Source organism: Acomys minous (assembly GCF_964271855.1).
Source record: "Acomys minous genome assembly, chromosome: 15".
Classification (NCBI taxonomy): domain Eukaryota; kingdom Metazoa; phylum Chordata; class Mammalia; order Rodentia; family Muridae; genus Acomys; species Acomys minous.
The window spans coordinates 65359787-65374336 of NC_140497.1; the positions used below are offsets into that span (position 1 = coordinate 65359787).

The following is a 14550-nucleotide window of genomic DNA, read 5'->3' on the forward strand; positions in this document are numbered from 1 at the left end:
AAATGTATTGTGGTCTGTCAGTACTTCCCTGTTAATTCATTTATTTCTCTATTAAATACCTGTGTACTTATTGTGAGGCACAGGAATATCTGTCTAAGGTAAGTAAGATAAAGGAAGACTTGATTCGGTGGTCTTAATGGTATAAGATTGAGGAAATAAATCTTCCTTTGCCGTATCATGAAGTTCACTCTAGGCACAGGGCATTAGTATTGATGAAAGCATTAGATTAACTCCAGGGATCTGTACACTGACCTAAAGCGTGAGAACAGCAGGCTGGAAGGCAGCAGCTGCCTCTCTTCTCCTTCAGTGGAGTTGGTCCAGGAAAGCCACATAATTTCGTTTTATACCATGGTTTCCTGTGAATATTTTTTTGTGTGTGTGCACTGTCTTGCTTGAAAAGTATGCAAAAATCCTCACTCAAAATATAATGAGCATGCATCTCTTTAAAACTCTGATAGCATAAGCTTGGCTTTTACCTTTTATGAGCATAACTATCTGTTATGGCCACAAAGCATTTTTAAGTATACTTTTTCTGTGCACATAAAAGGACCGCAAAAATTACTCAAGTTGAACAAGATCAAAATCCTACCTAGTGTTCCATTTATTTAAAATAACGCTGCCCTGAAAATCCACCAAGATAGAGGTCTCTTTGGTTCCTTTCGATTGAACGTGATTGGTTAGCGATCGATTTCTGTTATACTCTGGTGGTTTATTTGTTAGCATTTTGTTTCGTCTGAGGTAAAGGATCAGGGGTGTGATTGTGTAAACTGGTGCCCCATTCTAAAATGGGCTGCTCACTGCTTTGTGCCAGCAGCATCTCACACCATCTGAGCTTGCCCACATGGCTCCTTCCCAGATGCATGGAATTATCTGGAAACTATTTTTAAAGTACCAAAGTTAGCCGATAAATGATGACTTTAAAATGTTTGCAAATAAGTAATTGAGCAAACTTTCAGTCCCATCGAGTTTCTTAAAGACCGGCATGCCTAAGATTCACAGACTTTGAGAATCAAAAAAAGAGGCAGAGAGTATGAATTACTTGTCTGCTGATGTCCACAAGGCTCAATTATCCCTCTCATAGTGGCCTCCAGGCCCCAGGATCCCATATATTGATCGCTGAGGTGCTCAGTCTGTTTCTCATACATGTGTATATCGCCCTGGGTATGCCACTCCGGTTACTCTGGAATACAGAAGAGCTCTGTTACTCTGTTTTCATTTGGTGATCCTTTTAATATTAAAGGCAAACAATGTGTTTTCCTTTTTTATTCCATTTCCCTAATCAAACAGAGCTATCAAGGTGAGACAGTTTCTGGTCCTTTTCTACCCTCTCTGCACTGTCTCTTGTTTTGCAGGGTCCCTATTCTATTGTGATGCTCTATGAATTGTGCCCTGCATAGTATGCAAGACATGCTTTGGCAGAACAGTCTGGTAGAAAAAAAAAGACATTTTATTTTGTTCTTCCTTGTTCTCCATAGGCCAAGTAATAAGTAAATATGTCATTATAAACTATTTAAAACATGCTGGGATATCAGCACATTTCAAATGATGTTAAGTGACTCTTTATAACACATTTACTAATTAAGTGTACTCAATATTATTACATTTACACATGATGTTGACAATTGTTTTAAATGCTAATTTAAATTATATTTGTTTTGCTTTTGTATATAATATATAATTGCTTAAAGAAGGAAAAACTAACAATTATTAATTGAAATGTTTTTCCTAACTCAATATTTACCTTTCTGTCTTCATCCAAAAATCAAGGAGTTTTTAAAGTATGGAATGCATGTAAAAATGATTAAATTAGTGAGTTCCAGTGAGAAACCTCTACTTGTAATCTCAACACTCAAGTTTAAGGTCATCCTGGGTTACATTCCCAGACAGAATGCATATAACAAAAAAAATCAAAATAATTACAATTTGAAATTTAAAATAATCCATACGCACATGGTGTTTTCCCTGTGTAATTCTAGACATTGTTATATAAAATTATCAATAAACATACAAAGACTTTATCTAGACGAGTTTGTCTTTTATTTCAATAAATACTACTGACTTCTTTAAAAAAAAAAACCCTTAGGTAATTTTTTTGTTTTAAAAGTCAGAGTTGAAGTGTGTACCGTATTTATGTTACAATTCTCTTTTCAAGACCTAAAGGAACTATTGTAGTGCTTGAAGTATGTTTTGAAAAACTAGCCAAAAAAAAGAATCTCGGTGATTGTTATATTGTTGCTAATCTTGCGCTTTCAGATGAATGCACTTATGTATTTACTGGCAAGGTGAAATCGTTCAGGAAATATAGGTTGCTCGGTATGTAGTGGAGTGGTTCATATTGAATTGCCACTTGATTTTGTCCTGTGGATCCTCTAATTCAACTGTGCGAATGCTAGTCAGGCATTGATGCATTCAGATTGAAAGTACTCATTCTTGTTTGCAAATGCTTTTACTTAAAATTTGTAAAAAAATTGTGTTTAGAGTGTTACCAAAGTACATAGAGTTAGAAATAAAAATGAAGATTCACATTTGTTATACTGAATATAGAGACTATGTATAGAAATACTTTAAATCTCACATATAGTATTTCTGGACCATTTTTTTTTTCTTGTCAGTATGAAAAACTCAAGTTTTTATAAAGATAAAGACCTGTCAAAACAACATTATATTAAGAGAAAGTCGCGGTTTTACTGAAAGAAATGTACTTTTCAAAGCAATTGAATTCAAATCCAAACCTTTAAAGAAAGACCTAAACTCAAAAGGCAGGATACAGTGAAGAACGCATTATATATTGTAGGAATGCAAAGTTGTATAGAGTATAAATTAATATTTCCCTGTGGCTTTCCGACTCTGTGGCAGAGATTACAGCAGTGCTGGGGAAAGGCTAGGGCCCTCTTTCTCATTCTCCCTCTTTTGAATTAACAGTGTGACACCAGGTCAAGGCCAGGCTCTTTTGATTTTAGCTCCCTCATTTGATGAGGCAAAGTGAGCCTAGAAGCATTTGGATCTGTTGGTAAACAGTTCAGCTGTTTATTTTGAATTCTCCTTCTACAACTAATTCAAAGTTTTCGCTAGGATTTCCTTTCCCTTTTGAAATGTGGCACATCTCTTTTTTAAGATGTAAATCAATACTTAAAATATAAACCTACCCCTTTAGTGAGGGAATGTAACCAAAACATACGTATATGAAAATATCAACTCATAACTTTGTGCAATTTGTAAACATCAACAGTATATTTGGGTCAAAAAATAAGAGTCATTGAATTATAAGCCAGAGTCTTCTGAAGTGATATGACCCAGTAATTTCCTGGGTTTTTGTATTTGGATATTTTAAACATCCTATAAACAAAACAGCAAGAAAAACTGTTCATCTCTGATTACAGATAGATTTTTCCTAGAAAAAAAAAACATTCCTTGGGATTGTCTTTATAGATCATCTACTCTTAAAATATTTTGTAAAGTATGATGATGCTACAACCTAAAGAAAACTTCCTATTGAGGATGCAAGCTATTTTTCTATATACTTTGAGGCATAGAAATAAATGGGTTTAATATTTTCCCTGTAGTTAAACACCTTCTTAATGTGAGCCTAATAAATGACAGGCTTGATCCTTTTGTTTTAAACAGCACAGCATTTGTCGAGGCTCAGTGGAGGAAAAACACCCCTCGTACAGGAAAAGCAAAGAATTACAAGTCACAAAATAGCGCAGTTATGAAAACTCCAACTCCAGTGCTCTTTCTGTGTTTTTCATTTTTAATTGCACTAATAATTTCTAAAAGTATATGGCATTCCTTAAGAGCTTATATTTTCTAACTTTGCCTACTGATCATATCAAACTCTAGCAGTAGAAATAGTCATGGCTCACCCTCTTTTTACTCTCTGGTTTGTGTGACAATTTGAAGTGTGATAAAAGTATATGAAAAATTTGTGAGCTATAGAAAAACGTATTAAGTCCTCACTGTAGTGGTGTGTGTTAAAGGGGGAGCTCTTATTTTCTGACTAACATTTCAGTATTTGAATTATGATAAGCTTTGTAACACAGACTCATGAATTTGGGGGGGGGGCAGTGGAAATGATTTCCTGTGACTCTTTTTTCTGCATATCATCGATTTGCTTTTGACTCATGTTTCTCTTACTGTCGCTGTAAGCTTACTTGTTGTTTTTTCTTTCCTTTTCTTCATGCTGTCGTTTAGAGCCCTACAGAGAGACAAGTATGGGAGTAAAGCTAAACATTGCATATCAAATGTAATTTTTTTCAGTTCACTTTTATTGCATCACATATAGATGATGTAGTTATTAAAAACAGTTCATCTCACAATTTCAAAAGTAAAAAAAAAATAAACCTATGGATCAACTTCTATAAATATATGCTAATAGAGATTAGACGCTTTTGTTGTCTGATTCTTTTATTCTGTCACATAATCAACATGGTTGTTAAGTCTCATGTAGTGTCTGTGTGAGTTAAATTGTTTTTAAATTAAGCATTTTTTTTTGCAAAGTAACCCATAAGCTTTTAATTTTTATTAGTGCATTCCATCATTAAAAATGTGTCCCATTGCAACATGCCCACCTTATTTCCTATGGCTGTTTTAAGCCCAATACCAAGTGCATTGACAACAAAAAATTTAAAAAGAAAACATGTTTCAATGCTTCAGCAACACCATCATAATCATTAAGCATATCATACCAGCCTCTGCAGCAGCAATCACCTGTCAAATGCAGCCCTTTAAAAAAGCATTTCCTTTTTTTTTTCCTCTTCTTAACATTGTGAATTTGTGTACCAGATATTTTATGACATGAAAATAAATCGCTTCAACCTATGTCTGTGGTGGGTGTTTACTAATATAATTTATTAATTGCTATTTTTCAAAAGTGTCTTACTTGAATGTACAGTATTCAAAATTCCATATAAAATTGGCATATATGTGACATGTCTTTTGAACTGTCATTAAACTGGGTTTTCATCAACATAACTCCATCACAGATACAGAATGAGTGTTATATTTTCACAATTTAAAGTATACTAAGCGGTTGAAGAAAATTCTTCAAAAAGAGTTTTTGGAAATATCCTTTCTTATCACCAACACTGGTTAAATGTGTAGAGTCTTTTTTTTTCTTTTGTGGAGGTGCTCAGGGTGATTTATGAAACTATTATAGATTCTTGCACTGCATATTCAAGGCACTGCAAAAGCCTTGACGTTTGTGGTTAAATTTATTTTTCTGAAGCTGTTTCTTACCAGAATAAATGTTTATCTTCTTTAAAAACTAAATTTTAATATGTCCCAAGTCACCAGTCATTATAAGATGATAACTTAAAAATAATATTGTGTGTTTAGGAATCGAACCCTGTGTTGTCACACATTCTTATGTAGTATTTTTCAGTGACCCTAAACAACTGTTGGGTTAAGATATAGTAATAACTAAAGTGATGATAGCAGAAAAAAATCCAAACACTTTTGAAAGCATGTATAAATTATCTCAATGTGCCATTTATTTGACTGGGCATTATTTCATGACTTGCAAATTTAACATAATCCTTTTGTGGTTTTGTACACAACAATTATTTAAATCATCCTAAATTATATTTACATATTCAATTACCAAATGTTGCTTCTCTTAGATTTTGAATTGCATATCCAAAGTGCCACACATGATTACGTTACAGTTTTTTCAGAGATATGTAAAGTTAATGATAATGTCAGTGACTTTGAAGTGTATAAATTGAAAGCAATGAATGACTATATGAAATATCATTTTAATTTGGCAGTTACAACTAGGTACACTTCATTTATCAGAGTCTGTTTATGTGAAATTAGAAATTAATAATGTATAGCTTTCTTTAAAATTTATCTTGAATACTGCTTTTCTAATTATAACATTTGTTACTTTTTAATTAAATATATACATGCTAACATGTATAAATTTAAGAGTGTTTTTTGTTACTTTCTATTTTATAATTAAGATGCTAGCAATTTATACATATTTTAGAGTCCATGAATGTTTCTAATGTTTGTGCGTGTGTGCGCGTGTGTGTGTGCGCGCGCGCGCGTGTGTGTATTCAATGGCTCATTGGATATAAATGTCATAGTGTCTTGTAATCTTTTTCAGAGGGGCTTCTGAACAATGCCAGGGATACAAGTGTCATGGATACTCTACCACTGAATGGTAACCATGGCAACAGTTACAGCATTGCTGGCGGCGAATACTTGAGCAACTGTGTGCAAATTATAGACCGTGGCTATAACCACAACGAGACTGCCCTAGAGAAAAAGATCCTAAAGGAACTCACTTCCAACTATATCCCTTCATACCTGAACAACCACGAGCGCTCCAGTGAACAGAACAGGAATATGATGAACAAACTGGTGAACAACTTAGGCAGTGGGAGTGAAGATGACGCCATAGTCCTGGATGACGCAGCGTCCTTTAACCACGAGGAGAGTCTGGGCCTGGAACTCATTCACGAGGAATCTGATGCTCCCTTGCTACCCCCGAGGGTTTACTCCACGGAGAACCACCAGCCACACCACTACAGCAGGAGGCGGCTCCCCCAGGACCACAGTGAGAGCTTCTTCCCTCTGCTAACCGACGAGCACACAGAAGACCTGCAGTCACCGCACAGGGACTCTCTGTACACCAGCATGCCGGCCCTGGCTGGCGTGCCAGCTGCAGACAGCGTGACCACCAGCACCCAGACCGAAGCCGCAGCGGCCAAGGGTGGTGACGTCGAAGATGTTTACTACAAAAGCATGCCAAACCTGGGCTCCAGAAACCACGTGCACCCGCTGCACGCCTACTACCAGCTGGGGCGCGGCAGCAGCGACGGATTCATAGTTCCTCCCAACAAAGATGGGGCCTCTCCGGAGGGGACTTCCAAAGGACCCGCGCACTTGGTCACTAGTCTATAGAAGATGACACGGAGATGGCAACCAACAAGACTGCTAACACCTAGTAGACCATTCCGAGTTGAAAATGAGCAGTGGTCATCGTGTGTACTCTTGACATCTGATGCTGTTCTCAAAAGAGAGACTGACTTTTTTTTTTTTTTAACTTGAATTTTTAGGTCAGCCCAGGAGATAAAGCTAACTGCTGAGATCTTCCTGTGCCCCATTCTTTCCCGTCCTTTTCCCACAGATGGAGACTTCATTATGTTAATGAACGAGATAAGAAGAAAATGGCGCTCATTGTGGCCTTGTTGAATTATGTTGTGTTTGTTTAACATCTCTGATGCTCTGTTACTAGAATCACGAGGACCTGATTTTTTCTTTTTTAAAGGCCAGAACAATTGTTTAAAGTTAGTAACAATGCTGCATCTGGATTGGAGTGCTGCCCAGCCGTAGAAGCAGAGCAGAACTGTATCTCGCACGTAGCGGTTCACGGTCACTCACAACCTGAGTTCACCACAGCGGGAATAGCTGTGAAAAACAAAAGCAAAACAACAAAATTAATAATCTGAAAGAGGGGAATTCTAGAATTATATGCTAAATGCATATTTTATGATTTGCTGTATTAACTGATGATAAAAACTAATGGCAGAAAAAAAATTGAACCATTTCTATGTAATGTACAGATACTAGCATTGCGCATATAGTCTGCTTTCTGTTCCTCCAGAATTTGAGTCCTGTTAATGTAGTGAAAGAAGAAATTTTCTCTTTCTTTTGTGCTAGTCTTGCAAGTTTGTCTACCAGTAAAAGAGCAAAGCTTCCTTCCTTTCTTGTTTTTTCTTTCTTTTCATTTTTTTTTCCTTTTGTCCCCTCTCCCCCGACTTTTTTTCCTTTAAAAAATCACCTGGCAAAAAAAATAATAATAATAATAATAAATAAATAAACGAAGCTATCACTTTATAAGAATCATTTTCTAGTAATGCAAACAAATTATTTTTTAACAAAAAATAAAATAAAATAAAGAAAATTAGACTTCCTTCCCTCACTATATATCTGTATCCAGCCCGAGTATTTCCAACACCATTTTGCGAATTAGAGCAGGACAGTTTTTATGTTTTCAGGGCACATCTGTTGTAATGCGAAGCATATTTGGCAAGCAGTTCATCACCAAGGCAGTAGCTATGATTCTAGAAGCTAACAGGTGTCTGTAGAGCCAGAGGGGCTCCTGCATGTGAAAAGCGTTAACATAGGCGTTAAAGTGCTGACTGCGACTGCGCAGTCCCGACCCCCATGCGGGCACCTGCCCTACCAATTGTTAGAGGAGATTCACTCCCTCATAGTGAAAGGTCAAATTATTTTTAAGTGATTTTTTTTTAAAGTTTTCTGTTAACAGGAAAAATTTATTTATTTGACAGGATTTTAAGTAATGTAGGAATACAAATGGTAAATTAGCAGCACATATAATTTTTTTTTAAATTTATGATCCATTTTGTATGGTCTCAAGTTGGATGACCTCATTACTAATATTTGTTGTAAAAGTGAAACTTGTTTGCCAACCAATAAACAACTGATTGAGATTTAGAAGAGATTGTTTTGACGTATGTACTATATTATCAAGTGCTCTCTTCATTTTCCTTGCCTTTCCTTTCCTCTGTTCTCAGAATATAAACTTTCCTTATCCTTTGTGACCCACGTGAGCCACACGAAAGGAATGGATGTGACTTCAACACCCAGACACAACGTGGTACAGTCCTTTAATGACAAAGTCAACCAGGGAAATGGGATGCTCTGAAACAGGAGTCACAATTCACACTCACGTTGGTTAACAGGATCACTGTGTGCTCATTTATATACCAGCTCTCACCACTAGGCTTATGTCTAAAGACAGAGTTATTCTGTGGTTTAAATATCATGTGATAGAGTCATCTTTCCCCCTGCTTTTTGTAAGCTCCGCTTGGATGGAGATTATTTAGAACCTTAATTTACTCAATCGGTTAAGAAATGCAATGTTAATAGCAGAGAGAGCATATTCATTGTACAAGGAGAGTTTAAGACCTTTAAAGCCAACACACAACAGTGTTAGGTTTCTTTATTGCGATCTCAAACGAAAGTTGAGTTGCTTCTCCTCCTCTGTCCCTCTGACTTTTCCCTTTGTAGCCTTCAGACACCCTGTCTCAGCCCCCTCCACTGCATCCTTGCCACTTTCATGCCACGTATGTAAGACAGTTTTACATTATTTCTGTCATGTTCAACTTAGGGGGCGCTTGGGGGGGACAAAAAAATAATAATTCTTTCAAAAGAAGTTTCTAGATTTTGCTGTTCCCCCTGCTAGCAGTGTCTGAGCAAGGAGCTCAACTTAGAATAAAGCTCACATGAACTTGCCAAATTATATTTTTTTCTCCTGTAGTATATCTTTGGGCTTACTTTACAAAGTCTACACACTAGCTGTCTGTAGATGGTATCTGAAGGTGAGAGAGGTTGAGAGTGTGAATAGCCAGTTATCTACCAACAATTTAAAATCTGTGACAAAAGAAAGTTGTGGTTGGCTACAGAATGCATTAATTTGAAATCCAATTCAAAACAATCCATGAATCATTGCATTTTCATCAGCTGATGGAAATATTTTCTTTAAGTCCACTGACATTTTAATTTGGAGGAGAAACAAGTATTAGAAATAATTAGTTTTCGAACACCATACCATGGCAATATTACCATTCAAAAGTTTTTTTTTTAACTGAACCCAGTCCCTGTAATTGGTAATTTCTTAAAATTCCCCTTATGGACATATCTAAGGCAGCCTTAGACATGTTCATAGTGTTGTGGAATACAAGAAGTTGTGCTTGATTTGAAAAATAGTACTCTCAATAAAAACAGCATCAGTAAAATGCCAGTTTTATGGAAAAAAATGGGAAAACTACTTCAGTTCAGCTGTTCAGTAGTCTGATACTACGATTTTGCTGTAGGTGGCACTTTGTGCTTCGTTATGCAGAACTTGAAACAGGTAGCCTCCCCTGTAGAAGGATAACTTTAACCTGGTATAGAAGGCCTGTGCATACTATCGACTAACTTTGCTGATGCATCAAGAGGAAAGGGTCATTTTAGACCTCTCATACATTATAACTGGTGTGACTAATTAAACAAAAGAAAAAGTAAGTAATGAATGTGACTCCATCCTTTCATTAGAAAGTTGTGAATGTGTATATATTCATTTAGTCCTGTTTATGCCAGCTAGATTAATTCCTGTACCTCTTGTCCTCCAACCTGCCATTTCATGGAAAGCCAGTGACCCATTAATGGCATTAATTTTTTTTTATTCTTGAACCTTTTGTTGATTCTAGTTTTTCAGTGTCCTATGCCATTCACCGATGTGCTTATTTGCATATTTTCCTAGCTTTTCAGTGTCCTGTGCCATTCACTGATATGCTTATTTGCATATTTTCCATGAAGTAAATTTCTATTAGATAGACTGAGTGTACATACTAGCACATTATTTAGCCAATTCAAAGAGAAAGTCATGTAAATGAAACAAACCAATTATTGCTTCCTAGTGAATAATATTTTTGTAATATCTTAGTCTTGAAGTTTTTACCTCTTGGAGGTCTTAAGCAATGGTGCCACTTTGTCAGGGCACTAGCTAATGGACCTCAGGTTTAATCGATTCTTATACTGATGGCTTGTTGCATAGCCAATATTGCTAATTGATAATATTTATAAGTAAATAGAAATCCAGAGAAGAAAATTGGTTGGAATTCACTTACATTTTTGTGACCATCCCTCTTTGTTTTTAATGCAGTAAAATTTGAGCATATGGGAAATAAATGTCCAAGTCCTATGCTAAAATAATATTAATCAGTAAAAGGAATTGACAGAACAATTATATTGAAATAAAAATAAACAAGAAATTAGATTAAACAAAGGCAGCTAATTAAATAAATCACATTTTACTGTTTAAAAAAGGCTATGGTAATTCTAAATCAAAACAGTTTATGATCTATACTCTTTTTTTTAAGACTGGAAGTATAATTTTAAAAGTTGATACACTCACTAAAAATGTCTTTAAAGAATTAGGTTTTTAATCAGTCAGTGTTAACAATGTGACAAATCTCCTGTCTTTAAAGAGAATATTAAAATCTTTTGTCAGTGACTGACTGCAGTTTCTTAGGAAGAGAAGGAAAAGGCTTTTGTGTAAAGATTAACTCTGAACTGAATTGTATCTACTCCATAGTATGAAAGTATTTAGTTTTTGAAGTTGTTCATTAGTACTGTATCAAACTTCTAGTACTTGCAATATTAAAAATTAACAAACAGACAAACAAACAAACCTCACAGCACAGGTAAAGCAACAAACAAAAGCCACTTTAATTGTAAATGAACATCAATTTAAATTCAAAAAGTAAAAAAATAAACAACCTGAAACATTAGCATTAATGTTTTACTCTAACAAAATAACACATAAAATAATATGTACAAACTTTCCAATATATTATAGGCCAGAATATAAAGATTTAACGGCTTAGGTTTCGTATTTCATAACCTGGCACATAAACAATTACTAGCATTTCTACTTAAAATCTATATATTATTAGATTTCTCCGTGTCAAATATTAGGACATTGACGAAACAGAAGGGATATGAACACATAGAAAAACAGATATTGGAAGCATTTTTGTATAAATATATTCTGTGTAAGAATTTTTTTTAAGTTCTAAAATATGCCCCAAAGAGCAAACTCAGTTTTTTAATCAGAAAAAGTTGTCTATCTTAAATCATCTGAAAAATATTTTTAGACTTCCAAACTTTGGTTTGCAATCCAAAAGTGCCAATAGTTCCTATCGTTGTGTTTGTCCTGGTTAAGACATAGCGGGCACTTGTCCACTGCAGTCAGTTACCCTATGACATGTTTGTTTTAAAACAGAAAATCATCTTTTAATTTTCACGTGTCATGTGTTTACACAATCTAATTCTTTTTATAAGATTTCAGAGGAAACAGGTTTTTTTTTGTTTTGTTTTTTGTTTTTTGTTTTTTGCCACTATTAACTGTGTGCGTTTTTTACTTCGGTTAGCCAGGTAGTAATGTAATTTTGAATATTCTTATTTTAAGTAATTATCCCAGTTCTTTTTTCAAAATAAATATTAAAAGCATCAATTTGCCTCTAGAACTTTTAAGTTATTATACAAAAAATATCTTGATTCCTAATAGGATTTTTAAAAATCCTGGATCTGTCCTAACAGTGTTGACTGTGCTTGCCCTTGCCTATGATGCCCCTTTCCCTGTAGAGCATGATAAAGGAAAGGAGGAAGCTGACTGATGTGAAGATGCCCAGGAGCAGCGCATGGACACCAACCTTTTTCAATACACTAGTCTTATTAACCATAGTATGAACAAAAGGAACCAGAACAGTTTTGGCAATTTTTTCCCAACTACACAACACTTATGTTAGAATTATGGAGAAACAGTTTCTGGTGAGAAAGAGTGAAATCACTTATGATAAAAAGCTTTTCTGCCCAACACCGCTGATGTGTTAAAAATAAGTTGTAAGGTCCCATATTTCTGTCCCTCTGATACCACAGAAAACACAACATGCTTTTAGTACTTTTTAGATATTTCTCATTGGGTTAGTCAGATATTGTTGCAAAGAAATGTCAGTACTTTGTGTTTCTAAAATGTAAGTATGTTGCCTCAAGTCACCTTCACTCTGACATAATGACTTTGTACACCAGCACACTTAATGCTACTAGTAGCTTTGCGATTTTTTACAGCCTTATTATGGATATCTCTAGTAAACACTGAATTGCTATTAGAAGTGTGTGTACTATATAAAGTAATAACCAACCAATATTCTTATCACAAAAGTATTTGTTATATATAATGAATATTACTGACTTAACAAAGTACCACCATGCTGAAAGGATTACTCTCATGCCCTGTCCTCAGTTCCTGTATTCAGTTGACACAATTTGGCAGAGACTTGTACACGTGTTGGACTATTAGAAAAACCTATTAATGCAAAGCATCAAAACAGATTCCCAGTACTTCTTTGGTGCTAGAAAAGTGAAGGGAAGATCTTGAAGGAAGAAGTAACCCAGACTTGTGGAGATCTGACTTAGCCACTGTTCTGGAGACCCAATAATTTTACATTGAAGTGCTGCAATCTTTAATCAAAGGAAAAGACTGCAAAGAATCTACTTTACCCACAACCAGAGTATTTTACACCGGAAGGATTTAGATTTGTTTTACTGGCCCAACACTGCAACAATTCATACTACATTAAAGAGAAATAGCTTGAAAAAAAAAAAAAAGAACAGATACAAAGTAACTTTGTAAAGCTTAAAAATTGCTTTGGTTTCCCTGATATTTAAAACAGGTAAAATGTTCCTGACACCATTATTGACTGACTTCAAAACATATCTCACAAAATTCCTGTATCAAGGACACCTGGGAGTAGCGGGGTTCTTCAGAATTGGAACGCGGTGGCTAGGGCAGTGTGGTCTCTTATGTCAGAAGCTGATTGTCATTCTACCTTATTGCTTTCAATGTCTCAAATTTCAACTGTCCCAATGGCTGATGCTTTGATTGGCATTTTGAATCACGAAAGACAAGGAAAATCACTGAATGTTGGTTTTCATACCTTAGTGGAGAGTAAAGATTTACTTTACCATCCTGAATAATAAATGATGCTGTCTTGCAGAGTTGTTGATGCCTGGATGTGTGTGCGTGCTTTGTAGATATGTCTCCTCTGTCTGCATTCCATCACTGATGTTAATATTATAACGTCTGTTATTTCCTGTTAACTATAAAGGCAAAAACAGTAGAACCACGGTGCTCTCCTTTGGCTTATCCAAACACATTGGAATAGGACAGATAATTGGGAAAGTTTTCCATATTGTACTTCTTCTTAACAAGACTTAAATTTAATTCACAATAGTTGTCTTTTAAAAATAGTTCATTTCAAAGACTAACAACTAATAGAGCTATTCCTCACTGAGAAGAAAAAAATCACTTTTAGATGCAAATATATAGCTATTGCAACTTTGGTCTCATAGAATTCTCCTATATACACAGATGACATTATTCTGGCCATACACCCCAATACAATTTCAAGCTATGGATCCCCAGTACCCAGTTGTACAATCTTTTTATCCTCTTTTTTTTTTAATGCTTTGTACAATCACATGTAAAATCATGAGCTTCAAACCTCAATAAAATGTCAGTAAACAATCAATGCTGTAGTTACTGTTGTCATATGGGACTTCCAGATCTTTGGTTTTGGGGTAGTGTTTTAAGCTATAGGATAATATCTAATAAAGTATTTCCTGTGCCTTCCATGTTTAAACCTTGCCAATATCTCCTCACATACTGGACATGAAATGGGAAAACTTGTTACTAGATGTATCTGTCAGACATTTGTCATCTACAGGAAGATAAGTTTAATTCATTTACATTCTGATCTTGAAGCTTGCCATTTAACAAATATGCACAGTAGAATTTAATCTTATATCTTCTGTGTCATCTTCATTTCCGTCATGCTAACAGAATCATGATCGTCAGCTGTGGAGATTTTTGTGAGCATGTGCTGTTACATGCTGTTATTTTAAATAAGGGTACACTATGGATTAGCAAATACTTTGGATTACATGATTAAAACAATATGATTTTCATTCTGTGGC

At 35.2% G+C, this 14550-nt stretch overlaps 1 protein-coding gene across 27 annotated transcripts in view; it reads left to right on the plus strand.

The window, feature by feature from the left end:
- Window positions 1-14550, plus strand: part of ADGRL3 (adhesion G protein-coupled receptor L3) — a 737803-nt gene that overhangs the window by 694577 nt on the left and 28676 nt on the right. For 12 of the 27 annotated variants that reach the window (XM_084758684.1, XM_084758710.1, XM_084758708.1 and 9 more), the window contains 2 exons: window positions 4192-4209; window positions 6107-14105. The exons of 1 other annotated variant lie outside the window; for it this stretch is intronic. In XM_084758684.1, coding sequence (XP_084614810.1) covers window positions 4192-4209; window positions 6107-6906 — 818 coding nt within the window. In that variant the 3' untranslated portion in view covers window positions 6907-14105. Of the gene's footprint in view, window positions 1-4191; window positions 4244-6106; window positions 14106-14550 lie in introns of those variants that run through there. 14 more of the 27 variants (XM_084758685.1, XM_084758687.1, XM_084758686.1 and 11 more) reach the window with 2 other exon arrangements.